Genomic DNA, 21134 nt, shown 5'->3' with positions numbered 1-21134 from the left:
AAAAATTAATTAAGTGAGAACCAGCGCTACTGGTGTGCTCACAAAGGGTCAGGTAGATCTTTTGGAAAGGGCTGAAGCATTACAAACATCACAGCAGCTCAGGTCTCCGACCACAGCGCTGCCCCTGACTGCCGTGTTCGCTGGGTCAGGACAAACACAGCGTGTCAGCCATTGGCCTGAATTGAAAACGATCCGTCCAGATTTATTTATTCCTACTAAAACAAAATCCTGTTAAACAGTACGTAACTCTGTGTCTCTACAAACTCACAGCTATCTGCCAAACAATAAAAATTCCAAACTACAAAAGATGAGTTGTATTCAGTAAATATAAATGGGAAATTTAGGCTTTGTGTAGAATGTTTATCAGACTATTTACAGTGCAACACAGATCGTTTGAGTTCAGATCTCGCCAGCTTCTCTCTCTTCTGATCTCTTGGAACGAGATTTGCCATTTGTGCTCTCGTGCCGTCTCTCAGAAGAGCTCTTCTCTTTTCTCTCTCTGTCTCGTGACTTTTCTCTTGAAGATCGATCTCTAGAAGATCTGAAGTACAAAGTAAACCATCGCTATAAGCTTCACAACTAAAAGAATTTTCAAATATGCACAAAACGACAACATCTTTCCCTAACAGGGCTGTGGCGTAACACAAGTTTCTTACAGAAATGTGCCTAGGTACTGCGACGTTGGGAGTGGCGTCCTCAAGACAGCAACTCTGGGCCCTCTCCGAGCTTTATGTATGAGAACACCAGTTTTGCAGCACCAAGTGCACAGCGCAGCCTTTGTTACTCTCTCCTTGGAGCGATCCTTTCAACCTGTTACCACAGAGGCTCTCTGAGGTCTTCCCTGGGCCCCTTATTAGTTTACCGGGCCATACTGAAGTGCCTGCAATTTCTTTCTCGTCTATCACTCAGCTCTGTTGTGTCTTCTAGACTAATTTTTCATTATGCTCTAAGTTAGTGACTTTCTGCTCAACTGCTTTAAATACCAACTGTATTCTTTGGACTCAAATGCTCGCTCAGCCCTGGGCTTTTTCCTTTGCATCCTGACAAGCGCTGTCCTTGGCAGCATCCTGGGTTCAAAGTCAGGATGATACAGATTTATATTCTCAGCCCACAACACAGGCGAATCTTTTCACAGCCTGCCCAAATGACAGCTACAGATTTTCAGCAGTGCTTCACTCTATCAGCCCACACAGAATTAAGCAAAAGGCTTCATGTTAGGTCCAATCTGAAAAGGCTGTTTTCCTGTATGATTCATGCCAGCTTATCGACTGGCAGCCTTCAAAAGGTGCTGATCCTGAATGAGCTCTAGCGGCCCACACCCCTTTAGAACTAGGCAGAGGCTTTCACAGACCCTGCAGAGCCAGCACATTTTACTCTAGGACTCAGTACGCAGGTTTGTCTTTACAGTCACAATGAAAGGACCTGGCAGGTACCTTAGAGGTTCCAGCTTTCATTTGTGTCAATTGTAAGCTCTGGAAATACTGCACAATTGATGCATTAAAACCTTACAGCCTCTGTATCATGAGCCATTTAATTTTCATTAAATTGTGTCATTTAACCAGATGATAACAAGAGTCTGTCTGATGAGATTAACCCTCTCCCTGTTCCCACAACAATGCTTCCTGCCCATAGTCCTCCTACCCCAAGACCTCCAGATCTTGTGGCAGGCTCTCCATTTCTTTATACAAGTGACACCTCAGACCAGCAGAACCTCAATGCAGGTTTCATTAATTCTCAAGGTGAAAACAGAAGCTACACTCTTTCAGGGAACAGGGGTTTTCTGTTTGTTCTCTTGGTTTTGTTTTATTTTCTTAAGCTGATCCTGGTTTCTCCCCAGTTCTCAGTAATTTTGCGCAAGTATGTCAGCTAGCCAATCCCCCTACAATCTCGATTGGCTAATTTGAATGTGTTCAAGGTTTTCGAAGTAATCCCTTACCTGCTCTTTAGTAATAGTTATTACAGGGTCTTCCTCACTTCCTAATTGTCCAAACTTCTTTTCTTTATTTTTCATGTTCAAGACAGATTTAAAAAAGGACTTTAGTATCTCAGCCATTGGAGAATCAACAGTATTTACACACCCCCCTCAATTATTAACAGACTTTTTTTTTCAGACCATTATTTCCCTCCCCTTCATCAGGAATCTTTAAAACCTGTTCTTACCCCTTAGCTAAAGGGACACAAGACACACAATGGTAGATTTGTTTCTAGAATTGTACTCAAGTGGTGGTGCCTAATTGGGTAAGACAGTGCTAAAGCACTCCCCTATTAATTAGGAGCATTTAAAAAAAGCCAGATCTAACTTCTGCAAGCACCTGGCGATAGACTTGCTCCTGGGCTTAAAAGTGCTGTAAGGAAACACAATGATTCCTTTCAATTTTTCTAATACTCCTACATATGCTTGCCTTATCCTTCCTCCAATACAGTGTTTTGCTGAGTTTCAGAAGAGACTTAAAGCCTTTCTTCAGACTACAGAACTTCTCCTCCATGACAGGAGAATGGTATACTCCTCCTCTTGGCTGCCTTTTCCCCTCCCTCCACTGCAGATTCCTAAGCAATTCTCTCTCTCTTGAGCAGCCTTCTAACAGAAGACTTCCCCCAGATCCCAAATCATACACTTCCTTCCCCACGCCAGCACTGAGAGAAAGAACCTGGGAAGCAGAAGGTAACCATAGAAATGTAACATCAAAACTGCCTCTCAGTTACTTGGCTTTTACAGGCCAGGGGGGCTCAGTTAGCTTAAGCAGGCCTTTGTGCTGTTTCTTGTACAAGAAAACCAGCAATTTCTCAAGGCTCAGCAGTGCAAATCAAGAAACCAGTTCTATCTCCTAGACTCTCCTCTCAAGCTGGGATCTCGCTGTACAGTTACTACCCTACTGCTTGCATGTGAGGCCATCTACAAATGGCCACTGGGAAATCCTGCTTTGGCCCAGGAGCTGGTACGGGACACTGCAGCTGCTAACTTGAGAAATCGTTCATACTCCTGCTTGCTCTAAGGGACTGGGGAGGCTCACTGTGATGCCAAGGACTCCCCTTTCCAGAAGCACTCATGTCAGGAATACATACTTGTGTTTTGAACTCCTGTCTCTGGACCCCCGTCGGTGACCTCTGCTATGGCTGCGGGAACGGCTCCGGTGGCGTCTGTGTCGGTCTCGGGACCGGGAGCGAGACTTCCGCCGTTCACGGGAAGCTGATCTCGAGCGTCTTCGCCTCCTATCCCGAGACCGTGATCTGAAGAGGACACAGATTGCATCAGGCTCAGGAGAAGGGCCAGTACATCAGATCTGCGTACCTGAGCCCATCTCAAATATTCCTGAGTAACAAATATCCAGAGCACCAGCACCCACCCCTGCCAGCCACACCCATGCCAACACAGAAGGCACATCACCCACAGGGTGGGCATCTCCCTCCTGGGCCTCATGCTACCAACAAAATGCCAATGGGGAAATTCAATTTGCTTGGAAGCTTTTATATAAAGCTCCCACCGTTAATGTAAGCATGTGCCGATGCCTAGAGCAGAGCTTATCAACCATGCCTCACTCAAGGTGAGACCTGTATAAGTAGAAGAGAGGCCAAAGTAAGGGGCATGTGAAATTACCATAACCCATATGGCAGTCTGCCAAAAGGGAGACTCCCTTGTGAAAGTACTGCACTTTAGAAGCCGACTTGGTTCAATCTGCTCTAAAAGCAAAACAAAGGATGCCAATGTATATGGGAAGCAGTAGACAGGAAGATCTCCAGGTACATGATGACAGAATGCTGTCATACCGTTAAGGCAAGCTTTTCACAGAGATGTGGGGGGCTTTAATCTTGAATCTCTGTATTTTTACATCTGAGGTATTATATATGTAACAGATGTATTTCAGACATTAAAACTATGAAAGTATATTACACATTTATTGAAAGAGGCATCAAGTACATTCTTAGACTCATACTCTGCAGTGCACAGCACCCTCTGTCCTGACCAGGCTAGCCAGCATCTGATTTCTAGCCCAACGAGTGACAATAAGTTGCACAGCACCACTGAGGTGCCCAAGCAGTAGTTCCCATTTCTTTCAGAGAGCAAAACAAAGAGACTGGAGCACTGAGTGAACTCCATTTGTGAGATCCAGGAAAAACCTCAGGAGCTAGATAGAAACACAAATATATATTTGGGAGAACTGTAGAACTGTGCACTCACCTTCGACGATCTCTATTTCTTGATCCAGACCTAGAAAGGAGAGTTAAGCAAAAGAAAGTATGATATAGCCAGTGGGTTTTCAACAGAACCACCCATCCAACCTGGCAGGTCTTCACCAGAACACAACAATACCCCAAGTAATCTGTCAGTTAAAAAAAAAGCTTGCCATTAAAACATTTAATTAGACTCAATTTGGGGGGCAGGGAGAATTTGTCAAAAACTGAAGAACTCCATAGAAACACTAGTTTCTACATGCAGAGCTTCCCATCAGAACAGAAAGGTCTACAAACCAATTCAGTCTCTGTTAATAAAGCCCCACAACTAACCTTTCTGACTTCACATTTGCTGTGCATATTTGTTGTATACTCTAACTTCAACTAGATCAACTCTAACATTTTCAAGAAGTTGACAGTTTTCTGATTTTGGTTCCTTTGAGTTAGTTGCACATTAAAAGGATTTTAATAAAGAGAAAACAACATTTTCTCACTCATTGTATTTATTTAACAAACATTAGAAGAAAATTTGCATCAATGACTTTTTTCCCCTGTTTGGGAAAGATGAGCTAGAAAAAAAAAGGGGAAACAGACACAAGGGAAGAACTACTACTGAAAAGTAACTGATATACTGAAAATCCTTCATCTCGGACTTAAAGCCACTTGAGAATAATCATCCAAGCCTCACTATTCTTCCTCACATTTCCATGGCTTCAGAGCTCATGTGCGGCTCTCTCAGCTTAAAGCTGTAAGCATTAAGCTTTTGACAGCCTGTAAATAACAATGTCACAATTCTTTCAACGTCTGAAGCACCATTACTCAGCATCAGTTAAAGTACCACTCCATGTGAAAGATACGCTCTCCCTCTTTCTCTATGGCCACGTTTCAGAGCCAACTTACACCAAAACGTCACACGTTGTCTGAACGGTCTCTTTTTGCTTTAATTGAGGAGTGGCCAGTCTCCCTGTTTAGTGACTTAAGAGACTCACTCTCGTAACTGCTCCCGTCTCCCCACTGCATACGACTCACAGGGGATGTTCCAGTTACACAGTCACAGAGCTATTCTGGCACTGTAACAGGAGATGCGGCTGAAAGCTATGCACAGACAAAATTTTAAAAAGCAATGGAGAAACATCTATTTTAATAATATCATTTAAAACCATACCTGGATAAGACAAGATTAAGAGAATCAATGTGCACTGATATTCCTTCACAATGAAATGGGATTGTTTAATCACAGTAGAAAGAAAAAAATCCCAAAATTTAGAAAGGAATTCAGGTAGAAGGACCGTAAACAAGGTGGAGCTGAACTTGGAGTCAGGCAAATGAAACATGCTCCAAGGCAATACAGTAGACAATCAGATGAAGGAAAAGCTGATAAACCAGGAGAGCAAGGCAATACACACCTCCTTTTTCATGTAACAGAACTGAAAGAGCAGCAGAACCTCCTGTAGATGCCTGGCAGGCAGCTGAATTTTTTTGGTGGTTGTAATTACTCCAAGTTCTTAATGTTCTTTTCCTCCTGATAACTTTATTCTGGATCACCGGTGCACACATCCACACAAAGACCTTCTACATCCCCTGAGAAGCCTGGCTGCCCTTCCATGCCTATGATCTGAGCAGGAGTATGCATAATAAACTCCTGATAATCACTCCCTAGCGCTAGACTTCAGAATTCAGGAAGCATCCAACAAAACAGCACTTTCCTTACTAGCCTGAATCAGTATACAGCAGGAGACAGTAGAATACTGCTGTCCAGACAAGCAAGAGGCTGAGCATATTTATTTTCTTCCTCTTTTTTGTCCCTGCATCACAGAGGCTATACGCTGAGTTTCATAACCTGTGTTTTGTCCAACTTAATACAAAGGAAATCCATTTGGCAACTCCACCTAAACTTGTTTGCTGGTGTACTCTGGAAGCAAATACTGAGGTCTGCACTTCCAAGCATGCCACCTCTCCACAGAATTTCAGTCTTAAGAGATGACTGGGTAGCCCGCAGTCACCAGCAATACCAAACAAAGGTCTTGTGTTTATTTACCACTAGAGGTGACAACCCAGCCCACTCATTCCTATGTGTAAATCACAGTTTAGTTGACAAACTAATAAAGCCTGTGAGAGGCAGATTTTCACAAGTGAATCTACAGGTTTCCATAGTATGTCACAGTGCCGGTAAGTCACCAAAGACTTCTCAGTCAAGCAGTACTCTTTCTCTTCCTCAATAACACCATGAAGATGTCACATATGAAGATATGACAAGAAGACTTAGGAAGGAAACATGTTTTCTATGGTTCCTTAAAGTATCAAGCTCTAGTTAAGAGAGTCAGACTGAAAGGCAGAAGTCACCAATTAGTTTTTTGATGGAAAAATGCTCCTGTAAGCATGGTGTTGCACAGCTCCCAGCAGGTAAGGTGCTGAGAAATCAAGAAATCTGGGCTCTAATCTCAGTTCTGACACTGAGTGTCCACTGGGAAAACTACTTTCCTTCTTTGGGTTAAGTTCTCATTTTGGAGAGGCAAATAATTTGACCTCCTCTGTGTAACACTCTTGGCTCCTTCACAACAAGTTTTTCTTCGGTATCTGAACAGAGGAGCATACAGATGCCTCCATACAGAGAGAGAGCAAAGTCTGGCCACAGTATCTAAGTAGTGCCACATAGGGAACCAGCAAGAACTCAGACTTCAGGCCAACTCAATGCAGTTCTTAAACTCTTCACATTTAAAGCATTAAATAAAACATTCAAAATCCATCTTCAAACCCCCTCATCAGATGCATCCATATATGGACTACCTCTGAACACAAGAGGTTCCTTAGTTCTCAACAACTGAGGGTTTGGGGTTTGGTTGGTTTTTTTTAACAACCCACAAAAACAAAACCACAGGAGGAAGAAAATCAGCATTTGGGGAGATGCAGACCAACTAAGAGATCCAGAGGACTCTTCCTGAAGGCAACTCTCTTGAGCAATTTTCATGCAGAAAGGACCTCCAGGAAGAAGAGGCACCATGGAGACAGACACACTGAGTCCAGGTTAGATATGGTCCTACTGTGGGTCTGAAAGAGCCTGCCATGAAGCAGCTGCATGTGAAGACACTTCTTGTTTCATTTCCATCTTTCTGACGATAGCAACAGCATGCTATGTCATAACTGCAATAGCAGTCCCTTTCGATTAACTCCTGTGCTCATCTGCCAGTTCCAGATTCTCCAGCTCCCAAATACAACTGCATTACTGACAGTCTTGCATGGATGCCAGAAAGTTGTGACGCTCTACATAAAGTGCTGCTGTTCAGGAGAAAGCTGCAGCACGAACTGGCACCATGCAATCCACAGAGAAAACCCACATAAAACACCCTAACTGGAGAATGCATAACAATTTGGGGCTTACATCTTCACAATACACCAAAATCACCAAGCTGCAGACCACAGAAAACAAAGCTGCTTTGATTCTGGTATTTATTTGCTAATGTTTCCAGCAATGTATACCCAGAAGCCAGTACCATCTTAGAGCATACTGCAGTTACTTGTCTCATATGCCTCAAACACGGATGGCTGAAACACTCTTCAGTTAACACTGAGGGTCAAGAAGAGCACAGGCAGCAAGGTTGGTTTTTTTGACACAAGAAGTATGAGAAACACATGAGGTTAACTGGGGAGATGCTGTGACAATGAGAACAGCATTCCTACTCAGCCACTTCCTCTGCCTGACCACTGCAAATAACTACCCTCTCCACACCAGGCTGTTTAACTGAGCTGTTTGCACATAAGACGCCTGTTCGGTTCAAGTACAGAAGCAATAGTTTTTCCAGTTCAGCTGGCAAGATGCAGAAGAGCTTGTCCTGAGAATACCAACGTTGCAGCCACTCCCACTGCTCAAGGATTATACATATATGAGCAGAAGGTGACACATATGGCCACAACCACCAAAAGCAGCCACTCCTTGGGATCCCTCAGATCCCCTAGGAAGTGTTTTCCAAACCTGTGCCAAAAGCACCTCAGTGTTATTGCAGAAAAGTTTTGGAGCAAGACAGGCAGCCCACCATCTGCCTCACAGATACCAGCTCCATTCTGTTGTCATCTCCTAGCCTAGAAGAGAGGAAGGCTGTCCAGGGAATTTTTGCACGACTACTGCCTTTTGAGCAGACCTAGCCCTCACTCATCTTAAACTTTCCCACTCAGATGCATTGGATGAGGGCATTTTATTCAGATTCCCAAATATAGGGACTCACATGTTTCAGATACACAATGGAGGTTAAAACAACACACATAAAATCACTCTAAGGTGGGGTTTTGGGGTATTTGTTTTCATATTTAACTGAATGCCAAGGTGCTCACACAGCATCCAGAGCACATCCAACAGCTACTCCAGCAGCAGATGCTGCTTTCCTGCAATGCTCAGATACAAGAAATCAGACTATTTCAAAACCAACTTCACGAGCCAGTTATCAGCTTCCACTTACCGTCTGCCCATTCTCTCCTCTCGTTCCCTCTCCTCTCTCCGTCTCAAACGATCCTGGTTTCTCTTCTCTTGCTTTTCTGCCACTGTTTTCTGGAAAAAAAGTCCGCATTTCAGCCATACAGTAACAGGTCAGAGAGATCTGCAGGGAGACTATTCCAACAGTAAGACAAAGAACCGTTTCACTGCATTTTTATGTGCTAGTCAAGATCTCTACCGAGGTTCTCATTTTCCTCACAACTTCACTAACATACATCAGTGCAAGAAATGCTACTCCCTACTCCGCTTCGAGTGCTTGTGCTCTAAGAGACAAGCCCATAAGCTTTGAGGCAAGGACTGTCTCACCATGAGTGTACACAACACACAATGAAACAGTGCTCTGGCCTTGCGCTAATGATCAAATCGAGGCACTGACCTCAATATACTGCCTAAGGAATAGGGCACAGGAATCACAACTCTTACTCGAGCAGGCTAGAGGTCTCTGTTTGCAAGCAAGGCCAGTACCATAACTCCAGTACAAACCATTTCAGAAAACTTCTAATCACTTTAGCTACTGAAGGCCTTTTTCACTGACAGCACTATGTGAAACTTCAGTTCAAGCATTTCGTTAAGAGGTCCCAAAGTCAAAAAACCCAGAGTGACAAATTTCAGCCAGATTAATGAGAAAAATACAGGCAACTATACCAATGTTCTATGGAATAAATGACAGCAGTGATCCGGTTTGACTCATTCTGAGGGTACATATTTAGTTACCCAGAAATTACAGAACAGAACCCAAGATGAGGCTACATGCAAACCTCCACCAGAAGTTTCAGGGATTCTGCAATCAGAAATTTCTGGGCTTTTACAAGCACTCTGCAAAGAATTCTGTATTAATTTAATGGAAGTGTTGAATGTCTTCAAAACTAAAAGGAGAAGGTTTAAAACAGGGAGGATTACCCTCAGCTGATCCAGTTTCTCACGAATCTGAATGAAACCCAAGTGTAATTTGCCTCCAAAGTGGTCAGCGAGACGGCGGTCGTTGTCATGGAGACCCAGATATGCTGAACAGACTTCACACACACGGAGTTTCTGCTGCTGGAAACTGGATGCAGGCATTGAATTTCGGTATTCTTCCTAAAGGGAGGCAAAAAACCATGCAAATGTCAGGAAACCCTTGCATAGTCACAACCCTCCAGGGAAATCCCTGCAAAGAACTGCACTGCCACTTTCAAGAATCAAAAAAACACCCTCAATATAAAGGAGGTGCCATACAAAACGCTCTGCAAGCACAGCTAACCTGACAGCCTATCCCTGCAGTGACTAGTGACCAAATATTTCAGAGGACAAATACTTTCCCGCCCCAGTCAGCTCTCTTCACTAGATAAAAGTTTCTAAAAAGCTTTTCTTCATCTACCACAGTACACTGCCAACTGCTTGCTGGCACATGGCTGAAACTGAAAAAGGTGCTGGCAACATTGGAAAGGAGGTAGGAACCACCCAGCTGTTTGTCATGTACTCAGCCTAGCCCAGTCCGCTATTACAATTCATAGGAGAACCAACGCCATACCTCTGCCTCTTTCTTTTTTGCTCGGACTTTCTCCACTTCCATCAGGATCTTTTGAGACTCATCAACATTTCCTTCAGCTCCCAGCTGTTCAGCTTTAGCTAGGAGTTTTCCAATGTCTTCATTCAGCTCGTGTACTTTCTCTGCCTAAAGAGAATAGTGTGCTTTTAACAAGACAAAAATACTTGCTAAAGCTTGCAGGATGACCTTTCCTTTTTCTCTAAAAAATATCACTTAATAAAAGCAGTTGTTGGAAGCGGACCATAAATCTCCGAAAGTCAAAGGAGTCCCAACAAAAAGGGATTTGTGGGCCAAGTACAGGCAATGCAGTCACAGACACATAGCAAAGAGAGAAACTGGACATGGAGGGGACATCATCAGTTCTGCCACAAACAGTGGCACATTTCTGGCTTGCAGGACAGCTTCAGTAATGCTTTGTATTGTTCCCATGAAGCAAGTTCCCCAAAAGGAAACTCCATGAGCACTAAGTGAAAAGACAACAGTCATGGGATGCATATACTATTCTAAGCTATTACATTAACACTGAATAGTATGGTGGGAAACCAATATGCTTTATTGCCATGCTAAAGCAACCTATTTTAGAGTTCATGTTTTATGCTACTATGGCCCTCTGAACCAGTAAGTTTGTCACAAGAATGGCCAGAGCAGCATTTGAGGAGGATGGCTGGAATCCACAAAGCCTTTAATTAATGGTGTCAGAGACAACACAGCAGCAGTGCTCTCACACAGACTTGCAGAACAAATGTTTAATGAGAGGACAATACCTTTGCAGACACTTCGGCACTGATCTCTTCCTGTGTCTCAGCCAGGCGTTTCTTGGCCAGCTCTGTTCTCCTATCACACTCTGCGATGAAGGATTCCAGGTGATCCATTGCCTGCATGTTCAGACAAAGAATTGTGAATAAGGGTACTCTCCATGCCAGATCTAGGTTTGACAGCCAACAGCTAGCTGGTACAATCCCTGTATAATGCACAATCAACCACAAGAACAGATGCCTCAAGAAAAAGTAAAATTTGATCCCTGCCCTTAAGGCTGTCATCCATCTGGAACCTGACACAGTCCCTTTACTCAGACACAGAACAGGATGCTCACACGAAGACTGCTTTGCACTGGAACTTTCAATGCATGAGCAACAGGTGCAAAGACAAAAGCACTGGAATAACATGAAAAGGGAAGACAGAATTGTTCTTCCACTTGATTTGTTCCATTATAGAAAGCTAAATCTGGCAAGAGTGAAACCACAGAGCTTTTAATGTCAAATCTCCTTCTGGGACAGGCCACCAGGTTACAATGACCTGGTACAGAGCAGCAGGTGTGGGATGCAAGGAATGTCGGAGGAGCCTCCCAGCTAGCTGGGCTAATGGGGTTGCAAGGGCCGTAATTACTTCTACAATTTCAAGTCAGCAATCAAGCTGGCATTCAGGAAGGGGAAGGGGCTGTACATTCTTGTTAGATAACACATCAAATAACATGGCTAGCTGAAATGCCCACTGAGTTCTGCTGTTCAGTCAAATAACTTCATGAGGCAGTTTCCACAAAAGTAACTTTGTACTCACATCCAGCTCAAAAAACAGATCTCTCTCTTTACTTGCAATCTCATAATCTGCTCGCAGTGCCAAGTCATGGATCTTTGTACATTCTCCCAGGTCCATTCGCTGTTGAAAAGAAAAAAGAAAATCAACGTAAGAACCCTCCATTATGGAAACAAGCAGCAGATACTTAACTCTTGCCAACTGTATCATATCAAAACGCAGCTTCTTTAGGAAGAAGAGCTTCCTCTTAACCTGTCAGTAACAGAACTAGCCAGAAGAACATGCTTGCTAGAACCCCTCTTTTAGGTGTTCCTGGAACAACACTAAAACACCCCAAATGCATTAAGTCCAGCCCTACTCGTGCTCTAGGTCACAGCACAGCCTTAGAAATTGCTGGGAGCTAGGAAGGCGCAGCACGCTGCAGCAGCAACTCCTTCAATGGGCACTAACTCCAAATGCCTCCTTTTATACAGCTTTGTACCCTGTTTAAACATCATCTGGAAAAAGCACATCTGTGTCAGGACAAGCCCTAGTAAGATACCAAAAGATACCAAATCATAGAACACAGACAGAATGTTTCCTGTCAAGAACAAGTGGACTTAAGGGAGTAAGGGCGATGGCCGGTAGAAAAGCACAAACCCACACTCAGCAACAACAGACTCATAATTGCACAGCTAGCCCCTTCCCACATTCAGCTGCTGCCTGGAATTTTAAAACCTGCCCAGCAAAGCTAATTCCTACGCATAAGCCCATCTAGTGAGAGACTTCTTGAGACCATCTCACTTCCCAGAAAGCTCTGACTTGCATGCTGCCCTTCACTCCCATTGCAGTTGATGCTATTTAAATTTGTTATTTTTCCCCAACCTAGCAGTTAACAGCCACATGAACCAAAGTTAATTATGCTCGCAAAACATGGAAATTGCATTTCGACATTATCAATATATAACAGAGAACATTTCTCTTATTCTTAAAATAGAAAAAGAATATGACATTTTGAAAGACAAAATAATAAAACATCTAAATGTGAGGCACAGTACGAATGGCATGGTACAGGTCATGGCCAGCCATCCTCTTCTTTCCCAGTCACCACCAGTCCCATGAACCCAGCACAACAGGTGTCAACTCACTGAACTGCAGAAAAAGCTAAATACATCTAAATCAGGATCAACACAGAATCCCTGCGGAACATCACAAACTAGAGCTGGGGGTGCCAGGGACACCTGTGTGAAACAATGCACTCAGACAGCAGCAATGGACGTGTTTAGAATGAAGCAACTAAAGCAAGCTCCACCAGGTAATGCTCTGGGTTTCACAGCAGCTACTTGTGTTATTAGCGTTTCTTCTTTAAACAAAGAAAACAATTCCGGATGACTTGCCACTATTTAGTCTTCCTCATTTTGCTCAGATTTACCAGAAACAGGAGGCCTCAGGCAGCAGGCTACAGAAACAGACGCTGTATCCAGAACAGTCCTGCTGAGCTCTCTAATGGTAGAAATTTAATGCCTACAAAAAAAAGCGTCCGGTACTTTCAAAGCTTGATCATGTTCATCTTCAGGCAAGCCTCTTCAAAGAATGCTAGCGAGCTACTGTTATTTTACCACAAAAAGAACTTTCCATGATGCAACTTAAATCTTTATTCTTACGGCTATTCTACTGAGATCCCTTTCCAATATAGGGAGAAAATAACAATATTAGATGCGACTGTCACACATCATAAGTATTCTTATCTGAACTCTTCTTCCAAGCTGAGCCACTAGCTTCAATTCCGAGAAGGGGCTCCAGCCCACAACTTCAGAAGAGCCAACAGTGTGCTCCATATTCCTCTCCCTGTTTGTTAAAAGGCAATGAATCCCTCAACCTCTTCCTCTGGAGGAGAACATTCAGGTCTCACCAGCATACAAACCTCAAGTCTTCCTCCATGTCCTTGGAGATGATCTAGGTGCAAGGAGATTTTCACAGGTATTGCTCACTTGAGGTAAGACCACTAGCCCTTCTGTCTCAAAGAATCCTCTTGTCTCAGGGAGGCCTGTCATCAAATACTCACCCTTTACAGCAGTGATCGTGACTTCCTCCAGTCAACGCTCATGGCTGGTTTATATGAGACAGGTAACCAGCAGAGCCTGAGTAAAGATTTAACACCCTCCCCCCCAAACACACACAAATATTTAATACATTTAGATGCCAGTGCTAATTAGTCCTGCTCACATTTGCTGAGCAATCCACATTTTGAGGTTTCTCCTATGATCTCCACTAAACTGCTAACTCACCAGAAAGTCTATTTCCATGAGGAAGGCTCTTTAATAGTAATCAGAGCTACAGAGTTTCACCCAAGTAAAAAAGGAAAGCAGAGACCCCCACAAAACAATTCTGCAAACTACAGATTTCAGCTCACTCATAACTCCCAGTGGGGGACACAATAAATTCCCTGAATGTAATTTCCAAGCTATGCTCTACCTGGGCAGCTTTCAGCCTCATCTTTCAACTTATTAGTGGTGCTAAAATTCAGGAGGATTACCAGCTGATGCCATCTCTGAATGTGCTGCAGTACTTCCACTGACAGAAATATGCTTACCATTAGCTGCAGAGCTGACTGGGTGCAGGCCACTAACAATCTAGATAAGTCCCCTGATAACAGCACATAGGCATACTAAACTAACTTGTGTTCTCCTGGAATTTTCCTCCTCCCCCATGGAGACCAAAAAGAGAACCATTGTAGCTTATTTAGTGACAAGTTTAGACAAGTTTCTGGGGCCAAAGGCTCTTATGACCAAGAACATTGGTGCACCTAAACAAAGCAAACATCAGCATGCCTTCTGCAGCTCTGAGGAGTATTCCAGAGCTTTACTTACAGTCTGGACTCCTTCTCTTACCCTGCACCTGAAGGTCAGTGAATGGGACTCCATCACATTTCACTTAGCACAGCGACCCAAAGGATCCAGCTTCCTGCTCGTCTCCAATCAGCCTCCCACTAAGGAATATCTGCACGCATGAAGGATGCAGCAACAACAGTGCCTTCGGGGGGAGTACGCAACATAACCAGCACCAGAAGGCTTGGAGCATCTGTTGGAAATTTCAAAAAAAGATCCAACGTCCTGATTTCTGCAATAATACACATCCAGAGATGGACGCTAACCCATCCAGCTGAGGCTGATTCACCCACAAAGCTCTTTCCTTAATGGACCACTGTAAAATGTCAGTGAACCTGAGATCACGAGGAAAGCGTGCACGTTCCAGTTAAGTTTCATTCTGCACTGGTAGCGCTGACAGCTGAGATGCTGTTCCTCTTCCAGACATCACATGTTCTTTCAGCACAGATCTGTGGCACCAATACTTTTTCTTGCCCCCAAGAACCCGCTGACAGCAGTGTAGAGAGCTCCACAGCCTCTTAAAGGCCACCACAAGACTACCTCAGTGATCCACAAGATCATCTTCAGAAGCAGTCTTCCTTCCTGCTCCTGTGTGAGATTTCTGAGCAGAAATTCCACAGCAAGAGGGAAGAGACAGACTCAGTGCAGACAAGTAACAGCAGAAGCAAGAGAAACAGATTTCTGAACGTGCTTCTCTGCCCCAGGAGACTCACAATGCACCTGAACACCTTAGACTTCCTCTGTGCTTGGGCACTAGCTCCAACAGCCATGCACATCACTTAATTCAACCCCTTCAACTCACCATTTACCTTCTTCCTGGAAATGTGCCAGAAGAGGTAGAAGGCAGCCTGAATCTTCAAAACACCATTTGTGCCACAAAAAACTGTTGTAGAATCTCGTATCAAAAAACATACACTAAGCATAGTGACCTGCACAAAGGATGGAGGTGGGCAGAAGGTGATTTAAGCAGCTATAAATTCTGAAACAGAAGTGAGGTGATAGGGAGGCTGATGGAGCGATTGCTAGAAAATACATCTGAGATTCAAATTAATAAAAAATAAATACAGAGATATATAGAGATTGGTACTCAACTCTTCCAACCTCATTCTGCAATAGCAGCCATTGAGAAGCTAAAGTTTAAGCGCCCAAGCCAAGGCAGCTTTTGCTAAAGCTCTTTATACTACTGCTGCCACAGAGTCTTTATCACAGCGACACAGACAGAGGAAGGAGTGCCAGCCCTCCGCTTTGTTGGTATCCCACTGTGTCAAACTCAGCTCTTGAAATAGCAGCAGGAAGGGCTATAAATAACGACAGTTATCTTTAAACAATCTGTTTAAGTGGATGGACAATGTGAATCGCCACAGTATATAGTGTCAAACAGTGAGGGTAAAGATGGATTTCAAACATCTATATTCATCTCCATCCTGCAATTCTCTAATACAGCAACAACTGCACAAGACATGCACTGTTTTCTTTCGAAAGTCGGACCGCATCTTTCATCTGGGTGCCTAAATTGAATACTTACTTTGCAAGATCTCACTGTTAAAAGCCCACATCACCTTTTGCTCTCAGAGAGCATGTGAGCCAAACCTTTGAAAATTGGCCAGCTCTGTCCCCAGAGGGTGGCAGCGAAGGAGCTGACTCAACTGTTTCAAACCAGTCAAGCAGAGTGACACTGCTTAGACCAACCAACTCTAAAACACAAAGTCGGCCTGAGCTGTAACCCGCCATTAGCACGCCAACCAGTAATGATGAAAAAGCTGCCGTTCCATCAGGAGAATATCACATGGGTTGAGAGAGGAGACTGAAAAGTTCTAAGGATTACTGCAGCTGGCAAGAAAAAACTTGCTAACCTGAAGATGCAACAGTGAACTAGAGCGCCCAGGACAGCAGGCTAGCTACGATCTTGCGACCTCCATGGGACAAGTTTCAGGCCCTAACCATCTCAAACAGATAACAGAGAAATAATCTTGCAACTTCACGTAGGATTGTGAGAGAAAAACCATTGCAAGCAAATCCTAAGCGCTCCTGATTTCAGCGGTTCCATAAACAGGTCACAGAAGCTGAAATTAAAATTGTGATCACTCCTTGGGCACAGCAAGTCTGACCTCTCCTAGGAGTTACCTACGATGCATAGATGAGCCCTGAAGAGCTGTACCAATGTCTGCCTCACCAGAATTCCTTATTACAGAGGATATACTTACTGTTCCAGCCAGGATATCATGCGGACAGCAATCCAGAAGGTGGCTCTTGCAAACACGATCGTCTGTAAACTTCACCCTTTGTCTGGTTTCATCTCCTGAAATTCATTTGTGGTTTTAAATAAGGAGACATTAGAATACTGATAAGAGAACAAAGATGATGGTATGATCATTTCGCCTCAATATGCAGATTAAAATACTTGGTGTTCCTGCTCCCCAAAATTACTCGAAAAAAGCTTAGAGGGTAACAGGATATTCTGGAACACTTATAATTGGCAACAAACATTATTTTAGCATTTATTCATCCAGTACACCATGTTAAACACAGTGTTGGCGAGCCAAGTAACGTCCAAGGCCTGTCATCCATATAAAGAGACAGCACAGCCAGAAGAGAAAAAAGGAGACAGACAATCTGGCTCGCAGCCAAAACCTTTTCTTTCTTTCCCCCACCCCCCACCCCCCTTTTTTACTGTGAGGAAGGGGCAGGAGGTACTGAAACCCACGCTATCAGAGGGCTATGAATCACAAAACAGGGCTGTGCTGGACAGTTTTTATAGGCGATTGCTATTTGCTCATCTGATAATTAAGACATCGGTCCATTTGGTTTGAAAACCAAATATGCAGTGTGCTTTCCAAGGCCGTCCAAAGACGAATCTTGTAGGTCTTGGCCTGGAACACGAAGCGTGCTTCCCACCCACGTCCCACCCTCAGAAGACATTTTACACTCAGGAGCCACTTAAACAAGACAATATCAGAAAAGCAAAAAAATAAAAAATAAAAAAAGAAACAAAGTTAGTCAATACACACTGCGAGCTCCAACATATACTATACCCATCTGCATTCTTCAAGACCTCAGCTGCAGAATTTTATGCCCACTGTTGAAAAGTTTTAAAGGAAAAGTTTTCTTGCCCACACCTGCAGTAAGGAAGTCAGGGGAATGATACATAAAAGTAAAGGCAAAGTGGTAATGGTATGTGACAATTTTAAAGCTCATCTGTGTATATGACACAGGTATGTGTAACACTAAAGTATGAATATAGTTTAGGATTCGCAAGCATCCAGGAATAATGTTGTGTCTACTGAAAATGTTTTTTTTTTTTTTTTTCTTTCTAAGCTACACTTTTAAAGTTACTTGTGAAAAAAAAGCAAACACTTTTTTTTTTTTTTTGTTATAACAGCTTTAAAAATTGGTTGTGACTCACGGCTCGATGAACATGAGGCTTTTCTGCAACTCCCTTGCAGATTGATGTAGGCAGGCAAAGATACACTGAACCTTTATAAATAAAATAGAGGGGCCACAATTGTTCAGTTTGTATGAAATAAAAATATGGGAAGCAATTCAATAGCAACTCAATACACAAAGAAAGAAAAGCACTTATTCACTTACGAAACAAAGTGCAAAGTACCTGAACAGCCCTGCTAACGTGCCAAAAGGAATTTAAGTACTCAGCAAGTCGCAGAAGGGAGGTACAAACCGCAGCGAGAACATATTTTGCACAGGCTGTCACATTTCTTTTCTTGGACAACAAACTACAACGGCCGGCTCCTGCAGGCACACCTACCTACATGCCTCTGTACGCACGGCGTGGCCTGGGCACGGAGCTTTCCCTAAAACCTCTCTGCGGCAGCCGGGGCCCGGAGCGGCGGGCTCCTCCCGCGGCTGGGCCACGCCGGGCGCTTTCTAGGGCCAGGGCCGAGGCGGGCTCCTCCGCCGGGCAGGCCTACCCCTACCGGGCTCCCTGCGCCGAGCTCGCTAGGCCGCACCGAAGCGCGGCGAGGCCCGGGCCCGCTCCACCGGCCCGCCCAGGCGGCCGCCCCGCACCGCCCGCTCGGCGGCGCCGGGGCCGGGCCGCGGCGGGGGCGGGCTGGGGCTCCGGCTCTGGCCCGCCGCGTCCCCCGGCGCGGACGGAGGCCGATCGCGCCGCAGGTCCGGAGCGGAGGCGGCGGCCGGGCCGGGCCCCGCGCGGCTGAGGCGGCCGCCAGGCCGCGGCGTTTCCTGCAGGCCCCGCCCGCCCCTACTCACCGTCCCGGGCCGTGCCCATGAGCTGGTCCAGCAGGGCCCGCATCTGAGCCTGGGCCGACATGGCGGGCGCGGGGCCGGGCCGCGGGGCGCGGCGGGCGGGCGGCTCCGGCCTGAGCCTGGGCCTGGGCGGCGGCGGCCTCGGCGGCTGCTCCGGCCTCGGCGACGGCGGCGACGACGACAGCGGCGCGCGGCGGGCGCTGGGCGGAAGCGGCCCCTCCCGCCACCGCGCGGCATGCCGGGACGGGTAGTCCGCCGGCGGGGCGGGGCGGGGCGCGGCTCCCGGCAGACCGGAGCGCGGCGGGGCGGGCGGGCGGGGCCCGGCGGCCGCTCCGCTCTGGCGCCGAAGGGCCCCCGCGTGTGGGGGCGCACCGGGCCGCCTGCTGCGGCTCCCCCGCCTTAGCGGGACGCCTCGTTAACGGCGGCCTCGGGCAGGGGGACGGGCACCCACCGGCCGGGGGGCACCCGCGGCCTGGCTCCTCGCTGGGCCGCTGCCATGGGCTCGGCCCCCATCGACGGTGCTGCCCCTGGGTACCCCAGCACCCTTCCCCGGGGCTGACCGAGCATGGGCCCAGTAGCCGGGCCACAGTGGCTGCTGAGCCGTGCCAACCCACGCCAGGCCGTGCCAGGCCATGCCAAGCAGCGCCAAACCGTGCCAGGCCATGCTGAACCACATCAAGCTGTGCCAGGCCGTGCCAAGCAGCACCAAACCATGCCAGCCTGTGCCAGGCTGTGCCAAGCAGCGCCAAACCGTGCCAAACCGTGCCAGGCCATGCTGAACCACATCAAGTTGTGCCAGGCCGTGCCAGGCCATGCCAAGCAGCGCCAAACCATGCCAGCCTGTGCCAGGCCATGCCAAGCAGCACCAAACCGTGCCAGGCCATGCTGAACCACATCAAGCTGTGCCAGGCCATGCCAGGCCATGCCAAGCAGCACCAAACCATGCCAGCCTGTGCCAGGCCATGCTGAACCACATCAAGCCATGCCAAGCCATGCCCAGCAGCATCAAGCCATGCCAAGCTGTGCCGTGCCAAGCTGTGCCGGGCGGGCGGGCAACGGCGGGTGACGTCAGGGAGCAGACCGAAGGGTGCCCGTGGCTTATCAGCTCCCACCCGCCCTGTTTGCCCAGCGGTGCCCGGGCGGGATGGCTGCTGCTCCCGCCCTGGCGTTGCTGGTGTGAGTGTTTGGAGAGGGGAGAGGGAGCACTGCAGAGCTGGTGCCGGTGCCGGTGCCCACCTCTGCCCCCACAGGGTGCCCAGGGCTGCTGGCCCCGGGAGACGGGTGGGTGACAGCCATGCCCAGGCTGGCGCTGTCCTCACCAGTGCTGCCCTATGGCAGGGGCTGGGGATCCCACCTCAGCACCTGGGGACAGCTCAGCCCAGGGTGCAGGGAGGGCTCCGGGGGAGCAGACCAAGAGCTGCGGTCACCCCAAGGGCAGGGGGATAGGGCAGCTCTGGAGCAGGGCTCTGGCTGTCCCCAACCCCAATGGCCAGTGTCCCACCCCCTCAGCCTCCCCAGCACAGGCGGTGATGGGGTTTGGGCGCTGTGTCAGGCCCCCGCCACCCTGTGCCCTCCAGCTGTCACAGGCAGGCTGTCCTGCATCCCCTGGCCATCCGGTGTCCGCCAGCCACCTCCAGTCCCCCAGCTGTCTGTGTCCTCTGGCTGTGCTCTCTGCTGCCCCAGACGACCCAACTGGCACGTCCCCCTGCCAAAACAGAAATTGCACCTCTGGCCACAGCTGCCTCGGGACCCAAGCTACTCACCAGCATCACTGTCCTCAGGCCACCACACGCTGCGTGGGCCAGCACAGCTGCAGGCCATATGGAGACACGGGGCACCCCAGTGCCCCATCCGTGGTGACAATGCTGCCGTCCTAGGTGCTGTCCCTACCGTGGGGCTGGCCCAGCTGCTGTCCACACGGCATATCCCCATCTCTGCATCCACAGGCGCTGCCTGGCAAGAGCCACTGGCCCTGGGCACCCAGCCCCACCACTCCCCGGGGAGCACAGCACCCTGAAGTGCCTCTCCCAACAGCTGTGCCATCGGAGTTGTGTCCTGCCACCTTAAAACGTTCCAAACCCCATCCTGGGGCTGGTCAGAGAGCCCCGCATCCACCTCGGGGAGGGGGACGAGGATGGAGATGGGGGGTTGGACCCACATGGGGGCTGCACAACACCTGGCCCCGCTCTGCTGTGCAGGGGGCCAGCGCTGCAGGACCCCCACAGAGAGGCTTTGCCCTCTGCAGCCACGGCAGCAGCGCCTGTTTGCAGAGGCATCGCTCGATAACACAGTATGTTCTTCAGAAGATCCCTACTCCAGGAGTCAAAAT

The 21134-nt window shown here is 47.2% G+C and overlaps 1 protein-coding gene across 4 annotated transcripts; it reads right to left on the bottom strand.

Moving 5' to 3' along the window:
* Nucleotides 1–175: 175 nt before the first annotated feature.
* Nucleotides 176–18998, bottom strand: LUC7L (LUC7 like). Of its 4 annotated transcripts, none has more exons than XM_069809801.1 (11): nt 18809–18998; nt 16789–16883; nt 11742–11840; nt 10949–11059; nt 10167–10310; nt 9557–9733; nt 8622–8710; nt 4178–4207; nt 3064–3228; nt 1937–1998; nt 176–541 (listed from the first exon to the last, which is right to left on the bottom strand). In XM_069809801.1, exons 1-10 carry the CDS (start codon nt 18867–18869, stop codon nt 1971–1973), a joined length of 999 nt encoding a protein of 332 aa, XP_069665902.1. In that variant the 5' UTR covers nt 18870–18998; the 3' UTR covers nt 176–541; nt 1937–1970. The 4 variants fall into 4 exon arrangements, with proteins under 4 accessions (XP_069665902.1, XP_069665903.1, XP_069665901.1 ...); XM_069809802.1 differs by lacking the exon at nt 1937–1998 and adding an exon at nt 17988–18058 and having other exon boundaries at nt 18809–18997; XM_069809800.1 differs by lacking the exon at nt 1937–1998 and adding an exon at nt 17617–18058 and having other exon boundaries at nt 18809–18886.
* Nucleotides 18999–21134: the final 2136 nt, after the last annotated feature.

The sequence above is a fragment of the Haliaeetus albicilla genome, chromosome 22, assembly GCF_947461875.1.
Source record: "Haliaeetus albicilla chromosome 22, bHalAlb1.1, whole genome shotgun sequence".
NCBI lineage: Eukaryota > Metazoa > Chordata > Aves > Accipitriformes > Accipitridae > Haliaeetus > Haliaeetus albicilla.
Note: the sequence above shows the minus strand (reverse complement) of the source record. Positions and strands in the feature narration are given on the sequence as shown.

What these genes read in the sequence shown, in the direction of transcription:
- LUC7L (XM_069809799.1), bottom strand. Translation starts at nt 18,869, where the DNA reads ATGTCGGCCCAGGCTCAGATGCGGGCCCTGCTGGACCAGCTCATGGGC. An exon ending in CAAAAAAGAAAGAGGCAGAG is followed by an intron (nt 9,734 to 10,166) that starts GTATGGCGTTGG and finishes GCCTCCCTTTAG; the next exon opens with GAAGAATACCGAAATTCAAT. An exon ending in GACAGGAGTTCAAAACACAA is followed by an intron (nt 542 to 3,063) that starts GTATGTATTCCT and finishes TTTGTACTTCAG; the next exon opens with ATCTTCTAGAGATCGATCTT.